The sequence below is a fragment of the Sinocyclocheilus anshuiensis genome, unplaced genomic scaffold, assembly GCF_001515605.1.
Source record: "Sinocyclocheilus anshuiensis isolate Anshui unplaced genomic scaffold, SAMN03320099.WGS_v1.1 scaffold1280, whole genome shotgun sequence".
Classification (NCBI taxonomy): domain Eukaryota; kingdom Metazoa; phylum Chordata; class Actinopteri; order Cypriniformes; family Cyprinidae; genus Sinocyclocheilus; species Sinocyclocheilus anshuiensis.
The window spans coordinates 443,443-469,773 of record NW_015546075.1 but is presented as its reverse complement, the minus strand read 5'-3'; the positions used below and the strand labels follow the sequence as shown (position 1 = coordinate 469,773).

At 37.1% G+C, this 26,331-nt stretch overlaps 2 protein-coding genes and 2 pseudogenes across 2 annotated transcripts; 1 reads left to right on the top strand and 3 right to left on the bottom strand.

Moving 5' to 3' along the window:
• Nucleotides 1–266: 266 nt before the first annotated feature.
• LOC107699860 (meiosis-specific with OB domain-containing protein-like) lies at nucleotides 267–5,678 on the bottom strand (annotated as a pseudogene).
• A 166-nt stretch (nucleotides 5,679–5,844) lies between these two features.
• On the bottom strand, nucleotides 5,845–7,351 carry LOC107699859 (methionine-R-sulfoxide reductase B1-A-like; annotated as a pseudogene).
• An 808-nt stretch (nucleotides 7,352–8,159) lies between these two features.
• On the bottom strand, nucleotides 8,160–9,400 carry LOC107699858 (neuralized-like protein 2). The gene is made up of 2 exons (XM_016501261.1): nucleotides 8,466–9,400; nucleotides 8,160–8,360 (listed from the first exon to the last, which is right to left on the bottom strand). The coding sequence occupies exons 1-2, from the start codon at nucleotides 9,184–9,186 to the stop codon at nucleotides 8,245–8,247; spliced, it is 837 nt and encodes a 278-aa protein (XP_016356747.1). The 5' UTR covers nucleotides 9,187–9,400; the 3' UTR covers nucleotides 8,160–8,244.
• A 1,358-nt stretch (nucleotides 9,401–10,758) lies between these two features.
• LOC107699850 (testis-expressed sequence 2 protein-like) lies at nucleotides 10,759–25,739 on the top strand. The gene is made up of 13 exons (XM_016501254.1): nucleotides 10,759–11,125; nucleotides 13,196–14,479; nucleotides 15,999–16,199; nucleotides 16,373–16,661; nucleotides 17,850–17,878; nucleotides 17,958–18,485; nucleotides 19,464–19,757; nucleotides 19,936–20,035; nucleotides 21,149–21,281; nucleotides 21,901–22,035; nucleotides 22,578–22,790; nucleotides 24,941–25,061; nucleotides 25,227–25,739. The coding sequence occupies exons 2-13, from the start codon at nucleotides 13,205–13,207 to the stop codon at nucleotides 25,389–25,391; spliced, it is 3,483 nt and encodes a 1,160-aa protein (XP_016356740.1). The 5' UTR covers nucleotides 10,759–11,125; nucleotides 13,196–13,204; the 3' UTR covers nucleotides 25,392–25,739.
• The last annotated feature ends 592 nt before the right edge of the window (nucleotides 25,740–26,331 follow it).

The window sequence follows — 26,331 nt, the reverse complement described above, 5'->3', positions numbered from 1 at the left end:
CATGACTGCAATACTTTTGGCGGAAAATTGATGCCATAATTCCGAGGCAGTACAGTGTTCAATATTCATTGTTTTTAATTGTTAAAGCAGTTAAGAAAAATCAGTTTTAAACAAACATACATAGATACACCAAGTTAATTCGTTTATAGAGATCAATTACAACACAATGAGATCAAATGGGACATTGGAACGAAATGTCAAAAATATATATTTAGTCACAACGTATGCATTTGAACCAAAGTTAATTTAATATACAAGTAGGCCTACATTTTATTTGTTTTCACATGAGGAACCATGCTGTTTGGTTGCTGTGTTGCAAAACAGCATCAAGCCACAAAGGAGGCAAGGTTTTGCTTCACTTCAACGGGGTCAGCGAGTGCACATGACAAAATGCTTGCCCTCATTCCACTTCTGCTTCTAGTAGATGGAAGAACCTACAATTTAAAATAAAGAGTGAATTACGTCCTTGAATATTCAATTTTCAAAATAAGTTGCAAACATGAATAACCTTTAGATAGATTTTGCATCTCTCCAGAAGAAACTTCCACTGCAGAGTTGTACTTTGACACTCCGACAGACACAAAAACTCTTCTGTCTGTCAACATAAATATTTTACGTTTACTCTTCGCAGGACATACAGACATACTAATTCCATGATATATATTATTAGAGATAGTCAGGTAATTTAAATGTTTATTTAATGGTGAATGACCCCAAGGGTTGCAGTATCAATGCTCTATTTTTAATAGAGACAAAATCATTTTAACTAATGTAATGACCCGAATATAAGACGATGTTTTTTTCTTGGAAATACATCTGAAAAACGCGGTCGTCTTATATTCAGGGTCTAGACTTTGACATGTCAATAATACACCCACAACAATAGGTGGCGCCAAATACGTATAAAACGAGTGTGCCATGAAATACGTAATGTAATGCGTGTTGTAAAGATCGCGAGAAAAAAAGAAAAGAAAAAGAAAACCTTACAAAAATACTTTTTCCAAAAGGTACATCTGGAAAAAGGGGGGTCATCTTATAATCAGGGTCATCTTATATTCGGGCCAATACGGTACTAAAGGCATTTAGTGAGCTGATAAATGTACATACACAGTCCTGACAGCAATAATATAAGTATTAGATTTGCTCACTTTACAGCCCAGGGTTTTCTCAGCCACTGTTCCTGCCAGGTTGCATGACTGCAAAGTCCCAGTGTGATCGCTGATGCCCACCAGCAGATCAAAGCCTTCAGGAGCCTGGAGCTGTTGTCCTTGATTTGGACAGGCATCATTGGAACATGTCTGACTCTCCTCATTGATTTGAAATTTGCATTTGGCACTAGTGGAGAAATTATTTATTAAAACAGGCTTGTGAACAGTAGGCCATTGCACAAAACTGTCAAAGCATTGCACACTTACCATCTCTTGCGTATGACTTTGGAGATGGAGGAACTTAGTTCAAGATTTGTGATGAATCCATATGTTATGCAATGAAAGACATCAGCATGTTCTTGACTTCTAGCTTTAAGCTGGTTCACAGTCAGAACATCACTAATGGAATCCACTGAGAAATAAATGGAAGGATACAGTTATACTGTTAACACTTTACAAATAAGGTTCCACAACTACATTAAATAATAAGAAAAATACTTCTAAAGCATTTTTTATCTTATTTAATGTTAATTTATTAAAATCAAAAGATGTATCTGTAAATATTATTTTATGAACCTGAGCTAACATTAGCAATGAATAGTTATCTAATGTTGACAAAGATTATCAACTGCTGTAACAAACTGCTCAATGTTAGTCAATATTAGTAAAGGAATAGTGCACCCCGAAATTAAAATATGATGAAAATGTACTCACCCACAGGCCATCCAAAATATTTTGTAAATGTAAGTTTGTTTCTTCATTGAAAACGATTTGGAGAAATTTAAACTTTAAACTGTTGCTTCTGGCCAAAATATGAGTCCACAATCTATAATAACACTTCCACCCCTGATGTCCTACTACCTCAAAATCCACCAAGATATTTGATTAGAGAACTGTTTTCACATGTAAACTGTATTTGATCTGTGCATATTTCTTTCCTGATTAAGGTGAGATAGTTTTTTACTTTTTTCACTGAAAAAAGCAATTTTATGGACAGACAACTCGTATCATTAATACATTTAATACTACGTCTTTTTCACCTGGGATAACCATAGGCAATAGTTTGAAGTTAAAAATGTTGGATTTTTTTCTTACAAGCACAGCTTTTCGTGTCACAAGGTTTCTTGTGGATTATTGTGATGTTTTTATCAGCTGTTTAAACTCTCATTCTACCAGTACCCATTCACTACAGAGGATCCACTGATGAGCAAGTGATGTAACGCCAAATTTCTCCAAATTCTTCTGATGAAGAAACAAACTCATCTACATATTGGATACCCTGAGAGTGGGTAAATTTTCATTTTTTGGGTGAACTATTCCTTTAATGCATTAACTAATGTTAATAATGGGACCTTACTGTAATATGTTACTGTTTTACTGTGTTATACTGTATGAGCTGCACTATAAATACTGTTAATTGTTAATGTAGAGGTCCAGATACATCACATGACTTACATTGCACACTGTCACCTGAGAGGATGTCTTGGTCATCCAGTCCTTCTGCTTCTAGCAGTTCCCTTATACATGTGTACAGTTGGTTGGCTTCTGCTGTATCTAAAATGTAATTGAAAAAAATGTAAGGGTTTTAACAATAATTGTTAAAATATAAAATATTATAATTGTAAGTATTTAAATAGATTCTTTAATATAGCATTTCACATCACTACCAGGGTTGAGAGTAATGATTGTCTTTGAAGTCGCTGTTGCTATCATACAATTGCGAAAGCTGTCAAAGGTGATGCGAGCATCTGCAATAAACAGCACTGAGAGAAAATAAATACAATGAATTTCAACCCTCACATATTAGAAATTGCCACTGAAAAATATAAACAGACAAATAAACATTATTATACCTGTTTCTCTTTGTGTCAGTGTTTGTAGCAGCCCAATAGTCTCTTTATCCCAGCTGGATTAAAAAAGTAATGAAATCACTTTAGTGTTTGGTGTGGATATTTGCTGCTGTTTTTTTTTTTATCATACTGAATTTAATTATACTCACCACACAAAAGGAAATGATATCCCAGTGTCATCAAAGAGCTTTATTTCTAGCCTGTCCTTTGCGTCCATCAGATTTTGTAAAGAACTTCTCCTCTCCGATCTAAATGATAAAATCTCAATCATTGAAAAGGATACGGTATCTTTCAGAAAAACATCTGTACTTTTGCAGGATGGGAAATATTGCCCACCAGCCACTAATTTCAGCTTGTGTTAATTTCCCTGACATCAGTGAGGAGGGCTAGCAGTATTGTTGGACTCTAACCGACTGCACAGCTGCTAGAATGTTAATAATGTGTCCATCCAGACTCTGTCCATTTGCAGTAATGTCTCCAAATGAATAGAAGTCCCTTGAGTCTTTAATTGGCATATGGAATAGTGGCAGAATCCTGGCCTCTGTTTCTAAATCTGAGCATATCCTAATGCTTGAGTGAGTCTCTGTTACCAACAGCCTGTAGGTACTGAGATAAAAGATGTATTTGTATCACTTACAAACTTGCAGTATGATGGCAGAGGAATGTTTCTTAGAAGGATGTGATTTTTCATTTTACCTGGGTGTTGAAGGGCAAAATCTTTCTTCTTTCTCATAGTCTTTGGTCACAACGAGGGGATTTTCAATTACAACTAAAACAGAAGAGGTTATTTTGGCTTACAGTGTCAATTCAGTGTATTAGAAGTATTTTTTGTTAACAAGAGTAGGCTAATTGACTTTTGTAAATGACTAAATGACTCATTACTACTTAAAATCTCACCACAATCCCCAATCTGAAAGCGACTGCTCAGTCCTTGGATGTATGCCTCATTTCCCCATGCAGACACATTGATAAAATGTTCTGGTGAATCTTTGACAGTAAAGCTGAAAGTAAATCTTTCAGACCCAGCATCTAAAATGACAAGAAAAGACTGCATATTATATATAAAGAAAAAAAGAAAGAAAAGAAAAAATGGAAATAGAATGCTGAACATCTATGTAATGGTAACCAACTTTTTTCGGTCTGGAAATCCCCTTGAATCAGTTTTTTCCAATTATCACTCCAACCACCTTCTGGAAAATGAAAAAGCCTTTAAAAAAAAATATATATATATAGTCCTTACAGGCATTCTATTAGTTTTGCTAATAGTAATTTATTAGCACAAACTAAGCTGAACAAACATATATTGAACATTTCACTAATTATTCATTAAAATTAAGACACCGCCATAACCTGGCACTCAAAAATACGTCTTCTGATATTTGCCTCAAGTTCTCACCGAGTGTGTGATGTTTATGTTTAGGTCACTTATTGGCACGTAGTTTCGTATTGTATCGTACATCATTTTCATCCCTGAAAGACAGTGACACAGCGGAAAAACACTCATGACGCGAAGATCATTCCACTTTTATGAAGAGCTAAACCAGCAAAGGAGAGTTATCAAAAAAAGATAGTAACTTTAATTTCAACCTGAAGAGCTTACGCTGAGGTAAAACAGTTTCGTTGCTTATTTTACTTTATCTGTAACCTACTCCACATAAGTCATTATCAATTAATTAAACAACTTAGTATTTGTTAAGCTTAACAACCGTTAGTAATCACCGTGCGAAATCTCGTTTGCTCCCTACAAAGTCAAAGGCAGCAGATGATGAAGCAGTTCGCGGGTCTCGAGCTATGAAATGACTCACTAGCGGGCTGGCGTCGTTTTGGCGGTTTTTGTGTCACTGCCAATATTAATAAATAAATAAATAAAATAACGGTAACAAACACAATTGCATTAATTCATACTTTAATAGTGGAAAACTAAATAAAAAGACACTTTCCATGCAACAGGAACATACATTTCAAAATATTATGTCTTTATGGCAGATACAATAATAAAGAAACAGTATTAATTCAATGACCAAAAAATTTGGTTGAACAAAATATAATATCAATAAAATAACATGCTATTTTAATGTTAAAATGATTGTATTGTTCAAAATAGTAGGGTTACACTTTACAATACTGTTCTGTCGTTAATGAATAACTAGCTACATAGGAACAAATGACTAATGCACTAATAACATTCTAGTAACTACTATTAACTAACAAGAAACTCTGATGAATGATTTAGTAAGTTAAGTGATTTAGTAAATAAAAGTATCTATTTTTATAATATAACTATTTTTTCATATATCCAAGAGAACTACTAAGAGCTACTATACAGGTTCATAATTAATGTGAATTATGCATAATGTATAATTAATTCTAAAGTGAAGATCATGGTAACCCACTAGTAATGACTTAAGTAATACCAAATCCTTCTAAAGGAACTACTAATTATTTGAATCAGTATTCTAAAGGGAAAAGCATGATAACTCTCTAATATCGACTGACGACATTGTAAGCTTTTGAGATAGATGTAAGGTTTTGGATAGTAATGACTCAAGTGTTACTACATCATTCTAAAGGAATTACTAATTACTTGGATCAGTATTCTAAATTGAAGATCATGGTAACCCAGTAGTAATAAGTGTTACCAAATCTAGAAAAAGGAATTATCCAGAATCTTACAAAAACCTCAAAAGCTTACATGATTTCAGTAATTACTAGAGAGTTATCGTGTTATTCACTTTAGAATACTGATCTAAGTAATTAGTAATTCCTTAGAATTCGGTAATACTTGAGTCATTACTAGTGGTTTACCATGACCTTCACTTTGGAATTAATTATTCATTTAGAATTAATTATTAATAATCATACATTATGCATTATTCATATTAATGATGAACCTGTTTACAGTAGTTCTTATTAGTTCTTGGGGAGGCATGGAAAAAATAGTAGTTCCTGATTAACTAATAGTGAACTACTACATTAGATTAAGCAATATTACTTACTAATTCATTAATCAAAGTTTCTTGTTAGTAACAAGTAGTTACTAGAGTGCTAATATTGTGTTACACATGTGTTCTTGTGTAGTTATTCATTAATGACGGAACAGTATTCTAAAGTGTTACCAATAGTAGTAACCACGATAATCACTCGTGCTGTAAATTGCTTTAGGAAATTACTGAAGGTTCACAATTAACATTTTAAATCAGCAATATTCTAGACTGGTTTTTATCAGTAAGTAATTTCATTCATTCATCTTGCACATGTTTATATCAGCTTATGCAGGTTAGTATAAAAATAGATCAACTTCATTCTCTGTGGCGTCCAGGATGGTCATAATTTATCTGTGAACAGGATCTCCAATCGGGGCTTTTTCTTGTCCACTTCATGAGCTGAACATCCAGTTACCAGTGTGCGCACAACAGCAGCCTCATCAGCATGGTCAATCACCTCGCTTATTGTTTATCAACCTTATCTAATTGGAGACAAGTTGGAGTATGAGTTAAAGTGGTTACTACTTATTAATGCAAATAAGTAGTTACTTGATACTGCAAAATTATACAGAAAACTACATGTGGTGGTGACTTACCTTTTGGGACAAACTTAAGCGAGTGACTGAATATTCAAAAACGTGATGAGCCCTCCTCTGGCCCATCATTCAGAAACTCGTGGCCTAGTCCATTACCACACTTTCCACACAGAACCTGCATATGCATGTACACATATATGAACACACAGGAACATATTAGTGGTGTCTGTAAATATTGACTAATTTAAAAAAAAATGTATTTGACCTTGTAGGCTGTTAATGTCTCCATCATTTTTGTTACACTGTCCTCTCGAATAGTCTCTGTGAAGGCAGGCCAGGGGGAGGAATGTTCATATTTGGATCTGCTTGAAAAGACTGGATGTCCACACTGGGAACAAACATATATACCTGCAGAGAAACAATAAATCAGGTACTTGTCCTTTTCGACCAGTTTGTAAACCAAACACTTTGTTTTCTTGGCATTTGGAAAAATGTAAGCAAAGTTGGTTAGCAAATTTCGCTACATCAGTTCAGCTAAATTATACATCATATACATCACAAGTGTCTAAGCTAAGTGTTACATCATAATATTCCTTAAAGGTAAAGGAAAGGGAGCATGTTGTGGAGAGTAAATAATGATAAACATTACTTACCGGGTTTGAAATGATCTTTATACAACTCCTTACCGAAAAAAGAACAAAATGACATTGTCAGAGAGCAATAGATAAAACAAACAGTGTATGTGTATGTGGCGATCAAGTGTGAGGACAACCTGAGAAACTAATGGACGGTAATGTTCCGGTCACGTGACTCTTACAACACTGCACGTGCACAGTTGAACTTTCCCTGAACGACCATGAGGTGTCAGTGCAGATCACCCTAACACTCATGTCTACTTAGAGAAAATGCTTGATATAATAACGAAATGTTTTCATTAATAGGCCTACAGGTGCTTTAATAAACTGATTCGTTTAAAATATTAATTAAATACATTAAGAATAAAGTTATTTTCATAGTAGGCTAAATAATGAATGCTATGATATGGTTCATTAAATGTTTTTGAGCAACCTCAACCTTTTAAAAAAGTAATGAAATATAGTTGGGTTCAAAAGTCAAAGACCACAAGTGAAAATTCAAGTACTTTTCACGTAATAATTTACAAATGGCAAAGAAAATACTTTTTGAATTACAAATTTGCAAACACAAAATAAATGTCAAGACCGGCAGGTTGACATTTAAAATAGGGCATGTTGACATTGAACCCTATAAAGCCTACTACTGTATCATATTTGATAAACAAAAGACCTCTAAATTATCAACATTATAAAAATGGGAGAGAGAGAGAAAAAATAATCATGTATCAATTATGACACATCAGGCTTTTGAGGAACGTGCATTACATTATAGCCTATGTTTTGCCCCCCACAATAAAACCACAGAGTCTTGATCATAAAACTAAGCATTTAAATATCACCTTAATAAGACATATTATTGGGATATATAGAGTGACAAGTGATATACAGTTTTATCAGATTTTATCTAAAGGTTCAATACACTGTCCTAAACTATAATGAACCAATTTTCTGACTATTATTTATTTTATTTATGTCAGGCTTTAAAGGGTTAATATGCTTTTATGACTCACTGAAGGATTACACTTCACTTACACTGAAGGATTAAGGATTACTTAAACCTATTAAAGATCTATGTCTTTAATAGGTTTTGATCACTCATATTTGCAATAGTGTTTAAGTAACTCCGGAAGTTCCAACCAGTCCAAAGCCATTCTGTGAATGATGTGTTTCTGAATTGTCTTTCGGCAGAGTGTCTGCAGTGAGGCAACTAAAACACAGGAGCAAAAGAGAGAGATTATTACAGTCTGTCTGTTGCAATGTGAGTCATATAATCATATCAAATCATATTAGCAAGTTATAAACTGAAACTTACATCCATATTCCACCTGTACAATCCGAACACTTTTAGTAGCTGCAAATACATCCACAACAGCATACAGTGGCTTATTGGTGGGGATCCTCTTGGCAGAGGCTCCCATGTCTTCACCATTGATGATAATGTGCATGTCGGCATACCCTTGTCCCTTAGGTACATAGACAACCCCTATCCGACTGCGACGGGCAGTGGGAGGTAGAGCATTGGTTTTGTACAGATCATCCAGGATGTGACTGAATCTCCCGGGCCGACTGCGTCCCACTAACTTGTCTCTGGGTATGCTCGTGTTTTCTATATACAGGTGAGTGTCTGTGAAAAATGTTTTAGGCTTGTTTTCTGCTTCGTCACCAACATTTGGCTGTTCACCACCTTCTGCTTCTCCTCCTTCATCCTCAATGACTTTATTATGGTTTCTTGTTATTGCAAATACCCAGCTGTCTCCCATATCGACAAGATCAGGCAGAGAGTATTCTGGCACAGTATCCAGTGTTCGAGGGTCATGGGCAGTAAGTCCAATCCTTAAATGACCACACCACCCCAGTTCTTTCTCTTCAATCTCTACTAGGAAGATCTCTCCAGAGCTTAAAGGGTCTTTACTGAAGCAGACGCCATTTGCAAAACTTTCTACTCGGGTGGCCTGAGTCCTCGAGTGGTCCAGTCTCACATTTATCCCATGAACTGAATGGAATTCCATAAACTGACCCAAAACTGCTGCCATTTTGACAGTTTTCTATAAGTTAAAATAAGAGCCGTGATTTTGTAATAACTCAAGCTTAAATAAAACAAATGCACTAAGGATAAAAACTAAAAACTCACTCATTCATGAATGTTTACTGTTCTCTTCTATGGGGATAGTCCTTGTTAAAAGCATGATCTTTTTAACAGATACCTCTACCATGGTACCGTTGTGGCTTGAGGAAGTTTCTAGTTCTGACGGGCTGACTATTTTTGACCTCCTGCATGTGTCATTGGTGGTTTTAAATAGCTGACCAGATATGGTGAGTGAAGAATAATGACTGGGAGGAGTTTTAGCCTTCAGATCAGAACTGCTCATTGACAACTCACTATCCACTGTTTCTTAGAGATCAGGGTGTTTATTTAAAAAAAATAAAAATAAATTTAATAGGTAGCCAGTGCAGAGACTGTAAAATTGGGGTAATATGAATGGTCCTTATAAGGAATCACAGAGTGACCTTGTGTTGTATATTTTTTCTAAGTAACATTTGTCTTCTCAGTCCAGAGAGATCTGTGCTAAGAGAGCTCCACAAAGCTTTATCTAGGCCAAAGTAATTGTCCTCTTTTACCCCACCTCCCTAACACAGTCTGAGACAGTAAAATATTAGTGAGGCAGGCTACATTGTGGGAATGCACATTTTTTTGTTATCAAATTAAAAATAAAATGTAGTTTCTTTTTTATTATTTTGCTGTTTTAATGTCAGATTCATTGATCTTGTTTACATACTCAAGAATATTCTGATATTTATTTGAACGTGGTCATATTATGATTATGTATCATGTAAATGCATTAACCTGATTTTTATAACCAGATACAGGAAAGAACATATCATACATATACATAATCAGAATTTTAACACATTCAGAATATCCTCCATAATTATTATTATTTTTTATAAATTTTTTTTTTTGACTTTTTGTGATTTTTAACATTCTGTCAAGGGTCTACAGATGAAAAATATTTTGGCTAATTCTGGCAAATTTACAGTCATGTTCATTTATGTGCATTTCCCCTGTAAAAAAAGTGAACTAAAGTGAATATTAATTTATATTTATATTGAAGAAATTAATTTGAAGCGAAGAGAAGACTCAATTTTGAAACATTTTTAACATTGACCTAATTCTATGAATTGCATATTAAAAGGGAAAAATAAGGACATGAATTAGACCATGTTTAAGTTAAGTGTTTTATTAAATTGTTGTCCAAAATTAGTAAAATGCAGCATAATAAACTGTAACAGTGCATTTACAGTATTTCTAGACCATAGTAGCTTATTTGTTTTATGCATATTACATTACATATTCCAATAAGCATAACCAGAATATATTAATCTAATTCTGAAAGTGCTGTGCATGTAAACGTTACAAATTCAGGACAAATGTAGAGTGGTTAGGGTCATCGGCATGTTTGTTGTGTCTTTATAAGCGAGTGGATGTTGGGGCAGAGTTGTTGTTGTTTTTTAAATCGGGATTAAAGTGGACTCCAGCCTTCCTATAATCAGATTGAGGAGCTGCTGTTCGCAAAATCACATCTGGATGGAGCCTGTGAGGGGGAGGAGTTAGTCTCTATGGGGATACACAGCTTCACAGAAATATAACAGCGATGTACTGCATAAGTGTAGTAATAATTCAAAACTCCGGAGGATCTGCGCGCTCTAGGCTACAGTCCAGATTTACCAAGCGACACATGCACATCTGCACAGCCCTGCAGCTATAATGAACGATATAAGCGCACATCGCTCTTTAACTGTAGCTTTTATCATAAAGTCTGATGTCAAGCTGCGTGCATACTCATGATTCGTGCAAGACGTTTTAAGAAAGTGTCTCTTCTCTGGGAATGATTCACGGAACTGCCACTCACCGTTACTGACAGGACGCAAAAGCTGATATTTTTGGAGATCAGGCGATGGTGCAGAAATTGGGTGAGTTAATTCTTTTCTTTTGAAATGATCTCCATACTCACAGAAAACGCCATTGCCAGTGCTTCGAAAAGTGCTGCCTCAAAATTGCTTTAATCTAGTGTCTATACGAGTATCCTATATACTGCATCAAAACTACAAAGCAATACACCTGCCTTGACGAATCACCTGCTGTGTTGCCTGTTCATTACAACAAATTAAAGTTGATCGTAATGCTCAGTATTTGTATCCATCTTGTCTCTGGGAATTATTAATGAATATAATCCATCTGAAACATTTGCTTGAGTTAAATCCAATTCATCTGACATTAGGCAGAGCTGTTAATCTGTTGAGCATTTTTTGTGTGTCAGACAGATCTGAAAGAATATAAAAGATTTTACAGTATTTTGTGTATAATGACGTACTATAAACATATTTGCATGCGATTTTTCCATTTACCAATAACAAATTCTACAGAAGTTACATGTCTATTTATTGTCTATCATAGTTTAGTCCAGATGGTTGCCTTCCAGTAGGCTGTCCATCAACATGTTTTTTTTACTACCATTCATCCAAACACAGTAGCTCAAAGGAGATGATTAAAGGCCTTGTGTATCCAAGTCTGCCTAAGCTTAAATTAATAATCGATAACTATTTGTACGGAGTTTCACTGTACATCGTGTTTTACTCTGTTGTAAATCATAGCTGATAATTCAGGAGAATTTGAGAGAAATATATTTATTTCTACTGTACCACACCAGATTATGGTTTATGCACACCGTTTTTACACTTATAGCCTATACAACACTGTCGATTGTTTAGTAGAAATATATAACACATGAAAGAGATCTGACATGCCACATAGTATAGATGTGCCCTTGAACAGTCTGTTGGTTTATTATTTCATCAGTCCATTTGAATGAAGAAGCGATTAAAGAGAGTTTGCCAGTTGCTGGAGAATTGGTGTCACATGGGTTACATAACCACAAAAGGCAGTCTTTAACTTACATTTAAATGCCTTACTTGACCTAGAAAGATAGTAGGAGATCTTTGCTTTTAATTCAGTCAGTTGACTGAACTAGAAAGTCCCATTTGCTCCTGACTAAGAGATATATAGCTTAGTCCCTCATTATGGTTCCCTTGATGTACTAAGTAGTATTTTATAATGCTGCAGTCTATAGGGAAACTAAATGAAATTAATGGGCATAACAAAATGAATATTAGTTCTGTTAATGGTCTTGTTTGTGTATCGTGTATTTAAGTGTTACATAACCTCTAGTAGCCCTAGAAATGATCAATGAGTGAGAAAAATGATCATTATCCTGAAAGTGCCCTTTGGCTTGTTTCTTATTTTTTATTGAGCACAGAAAGAAGACAATAAATCTTATGGGCAAAGTGTATTTTCATCACTTGAGGGACCAAAATACATACTGAAATGTAACATTAACAGAGAATATGCATATGTTCAGCATAATTACTTTGCCTTTTATACAAAGAGGATATTATCAGGCACAAAGTGCATGAACTTTCTTACATTTTTCTTAAATCATTATATAACAACATAGTGTCTATTTTTTTTTTAGAATTTCAGAGTATGTAGATCTCCCAACCCCTACTTATGCATTATATAATTTTTTTATAGACTCTAGATATTATTCTAGATATTATCACCTGTAAAGCTTTTGACTCAAAGGCCCCTCATTGTCCAACTGGATATTTGAAGGCCTTCATAGGCTGAGATATTTAGGCTAAGATATTTTATTAACAGAAACCATAACACTTTAAATAAATGAATTAAACATGATTTATTTTGTGATTCCAGAAGTTTCAGGTCCTTGTAGAAAACCACTGCTGTAGAGGGAGAAAAGGTCCTTTGTTGAGGCACAAAACTGATCCAGCCAATATTTTGTCCAAAATGAGCATTGCCAATGAAAGGATCTTCCTCATTATCATAATACTCTGTAATGCTCTAAAAACTGCTGATGAAAGTTGACGCAATATGACTGTGTTGTCCATATATCTGGAGGCAAAATAGTTTCATTGGGAATTTTTTTTTTTTTTGCTGACTCAAAGATTTTTACTTGTGCTCTGTAGAGATAAATCATGGCAGGGACGACAGGAAATGAAGGAGCCCACAAATTGGCCGGAGGGACCCAGAGGCCAGGTTTACAGCTGCAGCAGGACACGGACCAGAGAGGCATAGTGATCCAACTGACGGACACCGAGGGTGAATGGGATAATCTTGATGACAGTGAACTCATATTCACCTTGGATTGTGATGGCAAAAAGTCACTCACCTCCCTCCGGAACCGAAGACCATGTTCCGTCGACATTCAGACGGAGGGGGAATGGGGTCTCAGCTCGCCTGCATTCAACGTTCCTCTCTCTCCATCTTCACCAGGCTCCTTGGGAAACCCGGGGTCTGGCTTCCTCTCACCCACTCACCGGCCTATGGCCAGCTTAGTGAAGTCATTATCTACAGAACTGGAACTAAAAGAGACTTCTCTAAAGCCCAAACCATTCCTCAGCCTTGTGAAGTCGATTTCCACCGAGCGTTCTCGCAGTGAGACGGAGGTGTCTCAATCCAGGTCTGATTCCAAGCTCAATTTGCACTCGTTGTCACAATTTACCCAGCCCAAAAGCCGCAACGGTGATTCCCGCACTGCCCCTCCATCTCCAGTCAATTTGTCCCCCACCGAGCCCAAAGCCAGCTTCTTCAAAATGGAGCTAGAGGACACCCGACGCAAGCTCTCGGAGGCCATGCAGGAACCTTTGAGCATGTTCAGTAAGATCATGCGTGAAGATAGTGTTGGCAGCCCCAAGCACCAAAGGAGTACAGGATCAGTGGACTCTCCAAGCTACAAAGGCTTTGGAGTTGGGAAAATGAACACTGACTTACCTGCATCCGAATCTCCTAAAAGTGCTAGGAAAGCAGAAAGTGAGTTTCTACCAGAGTGCAACTGGCCTGTGAGACATCGCAAACAGTGTGTGCAGAAATCCCTTTCCCATGATCACCATAGCAGACATGTAGACATTGGGACTGTGATGGAGTCCAGCACTCATGGCAATGCGTCCCAGAGCACAAATATGAATAGAACTGATCAAGATGGTTTGGCAGAAGATGTGACGGAAGAATGCTCCTCTCCAGTGCCAGGAGTGGGTCTTGCCTATGTAGCATTTCTGTCATACTGCTACTTTATCTTTCCTTTGTCAGCGTATTGGTCTGGCCTGTTCCTTGGTTTAGTGTTTGGATTAATGTTGGGGCTTGTGCTGATCCGTTGGGACTCCATCAGACACCTGTCCACCAGTCACCATCATGGGACCTCCTATAATAGCATTCTCTTTGAAACCCTACAGAGCAATGTATCTTCTCTCAAGGTGAGTTCGATGCATTTTAGAATATATTTTTGAAAAAGAATTGGCCTGATACTCTCTACTTGGAGGTACTTGTAGCATAACAAACTATGTTATTAAAATTATGTTTTTGTGTATACACTACTGTTCAAAAGTTTGGGGTCAGAAACTTTTTTTTTTTTAATAAATAAATTAATACTATTATTCAGCAAGGATGCATTAAATTGATCAAAAGTGACAGTATAATGTAAGTTGATAAGAGGATTTTTTTTTTTTAAATATATAAAAAGAAATTGCAAATAATATTTACATTTTATTGTTGTACTTTAAATAAATAAATAACTAAAAATGCAGCATTGGTGAGCATAGGGGATTTCTTAAAAAAATATTAAAATATCTGACCAAACCCAAATTATATCCCAAATATATATATATATATATATATGTATGTATATAATTTATCTTAATATACCTCAAATAAAAATAAATAAAATAAAAACAAACCTATATTTCATACACTTTTTAAAAAACATAATTATCTATACATTTTAACATAAGAGTCTATATAAATAGTGTATGAAATATGAAATTTGAAAATACCAATAACAATATGAAATGTATTATTACCACTACCCATACTGCACCACTCAGGAAAGATTTTCCATCAAAAAGACATGAATCGCAACACAGAGGAGGACATTTTGTAAATTATATGACTGGCTGCATCTGAAATCACATACTTCCCTATTTAGTAGGTGAAAAAGTTGTGTATGTGACAAAGGATTTATGTTCGAATTCACAGTACTCATAAAAGAGTAGGCAAAAAGTATCCAGATGACCTACTTCCGGCGAGATTCTGAAGTGTGCGTGCAATGGACACATTGCTATCCCATTGAATAGCAATGAAGCGACACAACTGACACTTTTAGGTCACATGATAATGACAACATTGTGAATCTAGTACATCCAGATTGCATTCATACTACACACATTCATACTATATAGAACATACTTTTTAGCAGCCGCAAAGTGATTACTTATTCAAAATAAGTACCCACTTACAAGAGTATGCGATTTCTGACCATTTCTCCCACTTCCTGAAGAGCATGGATTATCCACCAGGGGGCAGAAGACATAGTTGGGTTTTAATTTTAGGGTTGAATGCTAAGAAAAGCAATAGAACAGCACCGTAGGTAACAACAGCCTTGCAGACTGTTATTAAACCAAAACCTGCACTTCAATGTGTCAAATCTCATGTCCTTCGGGAATCAGTTTTTTTTTTACACTGCAGTGAATGTCACAAGCCTTAAACTTGCTTCTGTCCTAAGACTGAGCAAAACCCTCATTACCACTCTCTTCTGTGATTATTTCTGCTCTTCAGTGTCTGATGCAGAATAATACACACACCCACTACTTGTCACAACCAGCTACAGAGCTTATCCCGATGCCCCACTTCTTTAATTTGTCTGTCTCTGTGTTAAAACTTTGTGGTAAGAATGCAGTGATTACAGTAGAGTTTATGTGAAATGTTTCGGCGTTCTAGGGCTGGATGAACGAGATGTACACATATGATCCAGAGACTTACCATCCATCCCTTATGCACACTGTGTATGTCACATTGGACGGACCCTGTTTGCGGCTTGACTACCCACGTAACAACATTCCCCGCTGGGCTACTTTTGACGAGCCCTGCTACAAAAAGCATTTCACCCACTCACGGATATTTCAACTCACTGGCAGCAAGGTTAGTGTACCACTGATTTTAGCACCTTAGTAGAAAGAGCATCCATTGCCCTTCAATGTTAGTGCAACACAGTTCTACTTATGGTCTCTGAACCTAAATGGCTTGAATTTTAATGTGGCAGAATGTTGCATAGATGTCATGTAATTATAATGAAGTTGTTGCCTTGGTAACAGGTATTTCTTCTGCCACTGGCTTTGGCACACAAGAGAGTGTGGAACAGGAAGTATCCAATCTCCATAAGTTTGGCTGAAGGAGAAAGAGCTGTGGAGGAAGACGAGATGTCAGAGGGTCAGGGGGAGGCTCAGAAAGTAGAGAAATCCCCTGGCTCTAAGACAAATGTTTCCCATCCTGTCACACTCTACCTGTTTGGACGAACAGGACGGGAGAAAGAGGAATGGTTCCATCGACTGTTTTCCACGTCCATTCACAATGAAGAGGACCATTTTGAATCTATATCTGGTGGTAAAGTTGCAATCAGTTAAACACTCCAATGCTTAAAAAAGTAACATTCAATGCTTAAAGACTTAAGTGAACTGAACATGCATAAAAAATGATCAAAATATGTCAAAAAATGTTTTTGCATATGCTTTTTAATGTAATTTAATAACATTGTTCATGTTTTTTCCATAAAGGAACATTTTAATTTTGTGGTAGTCAAAATAAATAAAAGTAAGTGTTCTATTTTCAGTTAAAGGGGTAGTTCACCCAAAAATGAAAATTACCCCATGATTTACTCACGCTCAAGCCATCCTAGGTGTATATTACTTTCTTCTTTCAGATGAATAAAATCAGTGTTATATTAAAAAATGTTCTGGCTCTTCCAAGCTTTATAATAGCAGTGAATGGTGGTCGAGATTTTGAAGCCCCAAAAAGTGCATCCATCCATCATAAAAAATACTCCACACGGCTTAATAAAGGCCTTCTGAAGCAAAGCAATGTGTTTGTATAAGAAAAATATAAATTTTTAAAACTTTATAAACTGTATGTCACAGCTATCGGCTGGAGTGCCCATGACAGCCACCACAGGGCACTGTTTGCTGCAGTATTGCACTATGTGTTTTTGTCACCCTGTCTCTGTTTATTTTTGTGGATTACTGCCTTCTGGATTACTTTTTTTGCCGTTTGTTTTGTTTTTTGGACTTTTTGTTGTGGATAATAAATGCTGATTTTGGATCTTCATATTGCCTCTGAGATCATTTCGTGACGGAATACTGCAGCCATCATCTCAGATCCAGCAGCTAGCCAGTCTTCACTGACTTTTGAATCATGGGCATTCGGGTTCTTCCTCCGGCTTCTAAGAAGGAGCGTAAGGCTCGGCTCGGCTCAACTCGGCTCGGCTCTCTTCGTCAACAGGGGATGGGAGTAGGAGGTCTTGCACAGACTTTTTGGACTTTGGCGGTAGGACTGGAATTTTATAATTCCGAGCTCAACAAGATTTTTAATGAATGCTTGGATTACCCCTTGCCTCTGTGGGAGATGGAGTGACTGAAGACTCTTGACTTTTTTGGGGGTTTTATTGACTATCTCTGTTACCGCAGTTTAGTGGTTCCATCCGGTCAGTCTGTGCCTGTTGCAGTGCCCCCAGAGAGTCTCAAGTCAGATTTATCTTCCCCAGAGAATAGTGAGGCTTCTTTGTCTTTATCTCGCAAGCAAAGATTGAGAAGGAGGAGGGCAGCAAGGCCCACTCCTGCTGTTCCAGAGCCTTCTCCACTCCGGGAACCCTCAGAATCCACTCCAGAGCCCGCGCCAATCCATTAGTCCGCTCCAGCTCCACCCGAGGTGGCAGCTTCTGCTGCAGAACCTCCCATGATGGCGGCGTCCTCTCCAGTTCCTCCTGAGGTGGCAGATTCCGCTGCAGAACCTCTCGTGGTGGCGGCTTCCACTGTAGGACCTTACGTGGTGGCAGCGTCTGCTCCAGCTCTTCCCGAGGTGGCAGCTTCCACTGTAGAACCTCCCAAGGCGGCGGTGTCCGCTTCAGCTCCTCTCATGGAGGTGGAATCCACTTCTGAAGCCTCTGACTGTCCCGTCATGGTCATGGAGGCCATTTATGAACTCTTTGACTGTCCAGTCATGGCCAAGGAGACCGTTTATGAACTCTTTGACTGTCCAGTCATGTCCAAGGAGACCGTTTATGAACTCTCTGCCTGTCCTGTTACGGCTGAGGCCATTCCTGAACTCTCAGATTGTCCTGTCAAGGACATGGAGGCCGTCTGTGAGCTCTCTGCTCTGCCGGACCCGCCTTGGCATCCTGCTCTGCCAGCTCCACCCTGTCCTCCTGCTCTGCCGGCTCTGCCCTGGCCTCTTGCTCTGCCGACTCTGCCCTGATTTTCCTAGTTTACATCTGGCCCAAGGCCATCTTCCACCACACGGGCCTGGCCCACCATCCCTCCCCCGATCAGCCTCCTTTCCACCTCCCTCCTGAACTTTGTCCTTTCATGGAGCGTCTGGAATCCGCTAATTAAAGGGGGGGGATTATGTCAGTCATCGGCTGGAGTGCCCATGACAGCCACCAGAGGGCACTCCTCCCGGGTCACTGTTATTGCTTGTGGACTTCATTTCCCATCACTCTTTGCTCTGTCTATCAGGTTTCATTGTTTCCAGCTGTGTGTTATTTAGTCTTGTTAGTGTCCCTATAAATACCGTGTTTTGTTAATCTTAGTTTGCTGCAATATTGTGTTTTTCTCACCATCTCTGTTTATTTTTGTGGATTACTGCTTTCTGGATTACCTTGTGTTTTTTGCTGTTTGCTTTGTTTTTTGGACCTTTTGTTGTGGATAATAAATACTGCTTTTGGATCTTCATATTGCCTCTGAGAACGTTTCGTGACACTGTAATCTCTAGCTTCCGCTAACGGTCATTCTCGCGTTCACGAGAGAGTGGCATTCCAGCGGATTCTCACCGGAGCTTACACTTTTGAGACATACGCTGGAATGCTCTCGTGAACGTGCGTACAACAGTTAGCGGAAGCTAGAGATTACAGTTTATGAAGTTTTAAATATGGATATTTTTCTTTCACAAATGCATTGCTTCGCTTCAGAGGGCCTTTATTAACCCCCCGGAGACATGTGGAGTATTTTTATGATGGATGGATGCACTTTTTTGAGCTTTAAAATCTCAAACCCATTCATTGCCATTAAAAAGCTTGGAAGAGCCAGGACATTTTTAAATATAACTCTGATTGTATTTGTCTGAAAGAAGAAAGCCATATGCACCCAGGATAGCTTGAGGGTGAGTAAATCATGGGGTAATTTAAATTTTTGGGTGAACTATCCCTTTAACAGCAAATATCTTGAAATATATTACATTTCTCCTTGTTTAGAGGACAATTTAAGTGACACAGCTTACCCCCCATTGCAGAAAATGACAATGTATCTTCATTACTCCAAAGTTTTTCTTCCATCACCCCTTTTGGAACAGACCTTTTGTTGTAATGAGGATGAAACAAAACCTGACTGGCTGAATGCACTAATTGGTCGGATCTTTTGGGACTTCCTCCATGAGAAATACTGGGCTGATAAAGTCCAACAGAAGATTCAGCGAAAGCTGAGCAAAATTCGGGTAAGAGAACAGATAGGAATTACAGGATGTTCTTTAACTGGACTAAGTGTGAGGAGGTAATGTTCTTTTAAATCTTCCTTAAGCATGGTTTCGAAAAGTGGAATAAATAGCTTGTGATATTAATGTTCCTACCCAGTGTGCATATGTTTCTGTGTGAGTTTACCCTTTTTTTCCACAGTTGCCTTACTTCATGGATGAATTGACCCTCACCGAACTGGCCATGGGCTCCAGCATGCCCCAGATAACAGGCACATCTCTACCACAGATCAACAGCAGAGGTGAGTGGGGCTCCTAAGAGCCTCTTATAAAAGAGCAGATTAGGTCATTCATCCATCAGGACTGCTTGAGCGTATGTGTTATTATGTTCCTGCACTGAGCAGTAAATGAGATGTTATTATCCTTCTGTAATATCAGGGATCAAAGAAGCACCATCAGCATCACATCATTGTCCTCTGAAAATAGCAGCATGTCTGTGAGCGTGAGCACGTGTCTGTTTACGCATTCAGCTGTATGGTAAAATGCTCACTGTGAAGCATATGCAGGATGTATTTTCCCCATGAGAAGTGAAGTTAATATTGTGTGGGGCACATCATGCGTCTTTTACTCTTCGCCTCATGATCTGTGGGTGTTATGTAACACGTAATGGCTTTCAACAGAGTCTAGCTCCCTTGCTAAGGTCTCATCCCATTTATGGATTTGTAATGTGTGCTAGTAGACATGTGGACATTTTATTGTGCTATAAATATTTGACATTTCATCCAAATAAGATCATATCGCTTTAATTTTGACCACTGACATATAGTGGTGCTATAAACGTACATACACTTAAGAGTTTTTGATTTCACATTATTCATTGTTAATTAATTATTAGTAAATATTAAAATAGTGATTGAATGTATGTGAGATTAGCTGAAAAAAATATATAATGTTAATAAGTATATATATATATATATTAATATTAGCTATCTTTTAATCAAAATATAAAACATTATTTACCCCATTTATATCTGCGAGCCGTGTTACACATTTGCCCTGTGTGTTAACATCAGTAATTATGAATGTCGAATGTCTGACTTGACTCTTGGTAATGTATTTTGCCCCCTGCCCAGTCACTACACACACATACACACACACATACATACACACACACATACATACATACACACATACATACATACATACATACATACAGAGAGAGAGAGAGTTATCACAAGAAATCATGCATTTTTCTGAATAGAATTTATTTAAATAAACATTACTGAAACATTACTGTTATTACTGAAAGTAAAAGTTGAACAACAGGAACAAAAGTTGAAACAACAACAGAAAACTTAGGCTATTATTACATCTCAGGGGAAAAAAAGACAAAAAAACTTGTCTTTGTGTGTCAGGCCTTTGGTTGCATTTGGAGGTGGAGTACACAGGAGCACTACAGATGACTCTAGAGACCAAAATCAACTTCTCCAAACTTGGGAAGGAGGGAGTCCCTGAGTCAGAGACAGAGTTGGAGACCATTCATGTGTTGTAAGTTTTTGGAGAATAAAATTTATTTTCTGAGACAAAAACTGTGTCATTATCTAGTATTTATCTTAATACAGCATAGCCTCTACAAAGTCTATTATGTAACCTATACTACAAACGTTTGAAGTCAGTTTTTTAAAAGGCATTGCTAAAACATTGATAATAATATGAAATATGTCTTCAGCACCAAATCAGCATATCGGAATAATTTCTGAAAGATCATGAGACACTTAAGGGTAATGGCTGCTGAAAATTCAGATATGCTATCGCAGGAATAAATTACGTTTTTAAAATATATTTAAATAGAAAACAGTTATTTCAAATAGTAATAATGTTTCACAATATTAATGTTTTTACTGCATTTTTGGTCAAATAAATACAGCCTTGGTGAGCATAAGAGACCTCTTTCAAAAACATTGCTTATATGCTTTTATCAGTTATAATGAAAAAGCGTGTATTTAATTAGAATTTGAAATTAAAACATTTTCACTGATTCACAGTTCTGGAGCCCACTGTGCACTGCATTGTTGTTCCTTAGACTCAGTACAATCCTAGCGTTGTTTGTGGGTGTATGTTTATGATATCTTGTTATGATGAGGTCCTGTCCGGATGTGTTCTGTAGTAGCAGGTCCAGGCTCTCTGTGCTGGCTGACAGTGATGAGGAATCCTCAAGTGCAGGATCCTCTGATGAGGAGGAAGTTTCATCTGCTGACACTCAAGGAACTCTGACTGAAAAGGCTCTACCTGGTGTTGAGGGGTAATTATTATTAACTGAATAATTTATGTAATTCAACAAACAGTTTTTGTCTGGGATCTCAATTTCTGGGATGTTACAACTCTTTATTATTCGGAATGTATGCCAGAAATGCTGTTCTTTTAAATGAAACATCAAGATTTATGTGTCTTGCTGACACCACTCATGAGGTCCTCTATTATGTCCTTAAAAGGGATGGTTCACCCAAAAATGAAAATTCTGATGAAAATCATTTATCACCCTCACGTCATTCCGTATGACTTTCTGTCTTCAATGCAAAACAAAATATATAGATATTTTGGACAATGTCCAAGCTGCTTCAGGAACAACCATGATCACCATTTACTTTAAATATATGGAAAAGGGCAGCTTGGACATTTTGCTAAATACCTTGTTTTGTGTTCCAGCTAAGAAAGTGATACAGGTTTGGTGCAATATGATTTTTGGGTGAATTATGCCTATAAAACATCATCTCTTTGAGTCCTTTGAAAATAAATGCAGCTTAAAATAAATCAAGGCCACCTGACGAACTTTGCATCCCACAGGGCTGCAGCTGGAGGCAGTACTAGTAGGCGGATCTTGAGATTTGTCGACAAGATTGCCAAGTCGAAGTATTTCCAGAAGGCCACGGAAAATGAGTACATTAAAAAAAAGATTGAAGAAATGTCCAACACCCCGCTGCTGCTTGCAGTGGAAGTTCAAGAGCTCTCTGGAACACTTGCCGTCAACATTCCTCCTCCCCCCACCGACAGAATATGGTACGAGCCATTCTCACTCAGCTAAGCACACGCTGTTAATGTTACAGTACATTAGGGACTGAAGCCTTGCTTAAAGCTGCAGTCCGTAACTTTTTTTGGTTAAAAATTATCTGAAATCAATATTTGAGCAAGTACATAACCAGCCAGTGTTCAAAACTATTGCCTTACTTTAGCCCGATTCACAAAGGTTAGCTTATAATAATGTTTTCTAATTTGAGTGGTACGGGTAGGTTTTCGCGGGAAATTTGAGCATGGCACTGTGTCATTACGTCACGTCTGTAAACATAAAGAAGTTGTTCCGGCTACTAGGCTATCACATTTGAGGATCCTGCAGGTGGCCGATCGTTTATAGCCTTTTCTCACAGCAGCCATAATAATTAAATGTATCATTTTGATGGCGGATTGTAATCCATAAAGGATTATGTGTTTATGAAACACATGTGAATGAAATTAAATTATATTCCAGTTATAAATGTGCTTCTGATTACAGATAGCCTGGGATTACAAAGATTTGTATTTTAAAGAAAACCAGTTCAAAGGGAGCATAATTTGCTTTTTGGGTTAAAAGAATTTCTTAATATGAAATTCAAAGAGTATGACAATTAGATTAGACTGTGCAGAAATTGATATCCACACTGACTGCCACACATACTCCTCAAAACATTAGATTCATCCGCGCCGACTCACAACCCACGCAAACTAGATAATTCAGCACTCAGCTGCAATTCCAGGTTTTCAAACAGAGATGGCGACAAAGCGGCAAAATTTACGGACTGCAGCTTTAAATTTACACAATGTCTGCAGAGATTATCTGGAGCAATCATGCTACTTAAAGTTTGGTGTCATTCACTCTTGAAGGTTTGACTTTGTTGTAATTAAATTTAAATTTGAGGGTAATGGATTAGAGACAAGTGTAACACTGGCTGCGTTTACACTTGGCATTAACATGCGATCACTGTGATCCGATCAAGCAGATCGGATCATCAGTCATCAGGACATGGCGCGTTTACACTTGGCAACATCAAGTGACTTCTCTATTTGGATAACCGATCGGATCTCTCTTCCCCGCGCATTGGCGTGCAATATTTAAAGAACCGTAATTTTACGAAGCTACGAGAATACTTTTTGTGCGCAAAAGAAGAAAAAAAAGACTTTATTCAACAATTCGTCTCCTCCGCATCATCCTGTAGCGCCATTTTGGAGAGTATCCGCTGGACTAACCCTTTAAATAAGTCTTCAGGCAGTTCGGGAGAAAGATGGTTTTGCGTGACGTCGACCTGCGAATGCAGACACGATGGCTAGATTACGTTTACATTACACTGAGATCCGATCACAATGCGTCATCGACTACTTCTGGACCAGGACACGCTTATTGGATAACATTCCGATCAGAAGCGCATTTACACTTGTCTTTTCTGTAATGTGTATGTAGACAACATCGGTAACCCGGTCGCATGTTAATGCCAAGTGTAGACTGGGTGTGATGTGATGAGTTCAGTGATGCAATCACAGCCAGTCAGAAGATATTTGATGTTTCAGGTGCAGTTATGAGGAGCAGAATTTTGGAGCAATGAAATTTCCCTCTGGGTGCCCTTGTGAAAAATAAGTAGTTAATATTAAAATAGTAAAAATAGTACTTGTTATGGAAATAGTATACTTTAAAAGAAATGTGGAATTTGTAAATTGGACTGTAGAGTCTGTTTTTAACTTAAGTAGGAGGACTTTAGTACATCTTTATATGTAATTTTATAATTATTACTTCTGTTGTCTTTGAAATATGTTTAAAGTGTACTGTCAAGCATCTATGGCAAACTAATTAAAACTTGTTTGTTATTTATTTGATATTTGTAATTACACATGTGCAATGATAAAGTTTATTGATGATGAAGCAATTTTGTACATTTAAAATATATTAACTTTAACGTAATATTGAATAAAACAGTACTGATAAAATTCTAATCAAGTACTTTACATGTGCTTTAGTTTCTTAGTCAACGAATCAACAAATCAAAATAAGTGCACTTTAAGGTGCACTTTAAGAGCGGGAAAGCGGCCCGCTTTTTGCCTATAAATCATTATGTGCAATCAGGGTTGCAGATATGTCTTTGGATGCATGCCCCAGATTAAGTGTTTTGTCGGTTCTCTCTCAGGTATAGTTTCTGCGGGCCCCCGAAGCTTGATCTAAGAGTCAGACCCAAACTGGGAGAGCGAGAAGTGACTTTCTGCCATGTAACTGAATGGATTGAAAAGAAGCTACAGGATGAGTTCCAGGTTTGTTTTGATGATTTTGTGATGACTGGAGCTTCACTATAAATTGGTGTGCATGTTAACCATATGGCAGCTAATTTAATTTAATTTGTTTATTTTAGTTAAATTATTTCATGTAAAATGTTTACATTAACCCCCATAACAAATCTTGTCCAATTATTTTTCCAGAAAGTTTTTGTTTTGCCCAACATGGATGACATTTACCTACCGCTAATGCACTCTGGGATGGACAACACACCAGCTTTCCCACAATACCCTGCAAAGCTCTCCCAGCATTCCTCTATGACCTCCACTGACAGGTGTGATCTGGAACATTCTGCAGAACTACAGTAGTGCCTCCTTGTGGATAGACATGACAATAAACCAGTAACATCATTTAACTTCAACAAACTTCTAGTAGTGTAATTTACATTCAACTTCATTTAAACATTGCAGCACAGAGCAAAATGTCAGTAACTCCCACACATGTTCTCTCTAAATGAATTGGATATCTCCTAATACAATCAATACAAGGCACAGTGGGTAAGATTCCCATCATCCCGGAAACCCAAGTCTTGTTATTCTTATCATACCAGTGGCTTAATGTGTGAATAAAGTATTTTATTACTTTATTGCGTTTTTATGTCCTGAGGACAACTGATTATTTGTTGAACTTCCACAGTGGCTTAAATTAGACAAATAAGCATGAGTAATAATCAATAAATATCAAATAATAATGAATTTATTTAAGAATTCATATTTAGAATTAAATGCAACTCTTTTTGAAAAAAGTCGCACATAGATGATCCAGAAGTATTTGCATTTTACATCAGAAATTATTATTAGTATCAAAGACATTTTTTGTATGGTTTCACATTTTCTTGTCAAGTGTCACTTCAGGATTGTTATATCTGAACTTAAGCAGGCATTTGAATGTTACAGTATTTTTTCAGTATCTTTTTAATGCATTAGCATCAATGTCTCACTTTATTAACCTCTCAAAGCTGTAGAAGGAATGTGTAAAGAAAATCTTCACAATTTTGTTTATCATCATGCTTTTCTCTTTTCTCAGTAAATCTGTAATATTGTGTGTTGTGCTGCACTTAAGCTGACCCACAAACAAATTTTTGTCATCATTTACTTGTTCTCATGTTGTTCCAAACCTGTATGATTTTCTTTCTTCTGTGGAACACGTGGATGTCACTGTTTTTTTCTTCTTTTTTTTTTAGTCCATACAATGAAAGTCAGTGGGACAGTTGAAACATTCTTCAAAATATTTTCTTTTATGTGTCAC

Coding starts and splice junctions, on each gene's coding strand:
- LOC107699850 (XM_016501254.1), top strand. CDS start 13,205: ATGGCAGGGACGACAGGAAATGAAGGAGCCCACAAATTGGCCGGAGGG. Junction 16,200..16,372: donor TTCAACTCACTGGCAGCAAG/GTTAGTGTACCA, acceptor CCTTGGTAACAG/GTATTTCTTCTGCCACTGGC. Junction 19,758..19,935: donor GAAAGCTGAGCAAAATTCGG/GTAAGAGAACAG, acceptor TTTTTTCCACAG/TTGCCTTACTTCATGGATGA.
- LOC107699858 (XM_016501261.1), bottom strand. CDS start 9,186: ATGGCAGCAGTTTTGGGTCAGTTTATGGAATTCCATTCAGTTCATGGG. Junction 8,361..8,465: donor TGTACAGGTGGAATATGGAT/GTAAGTTTCAGT, acceptor CCTGTGTTTTAG/TTGCCTCACTGCAGACACTC.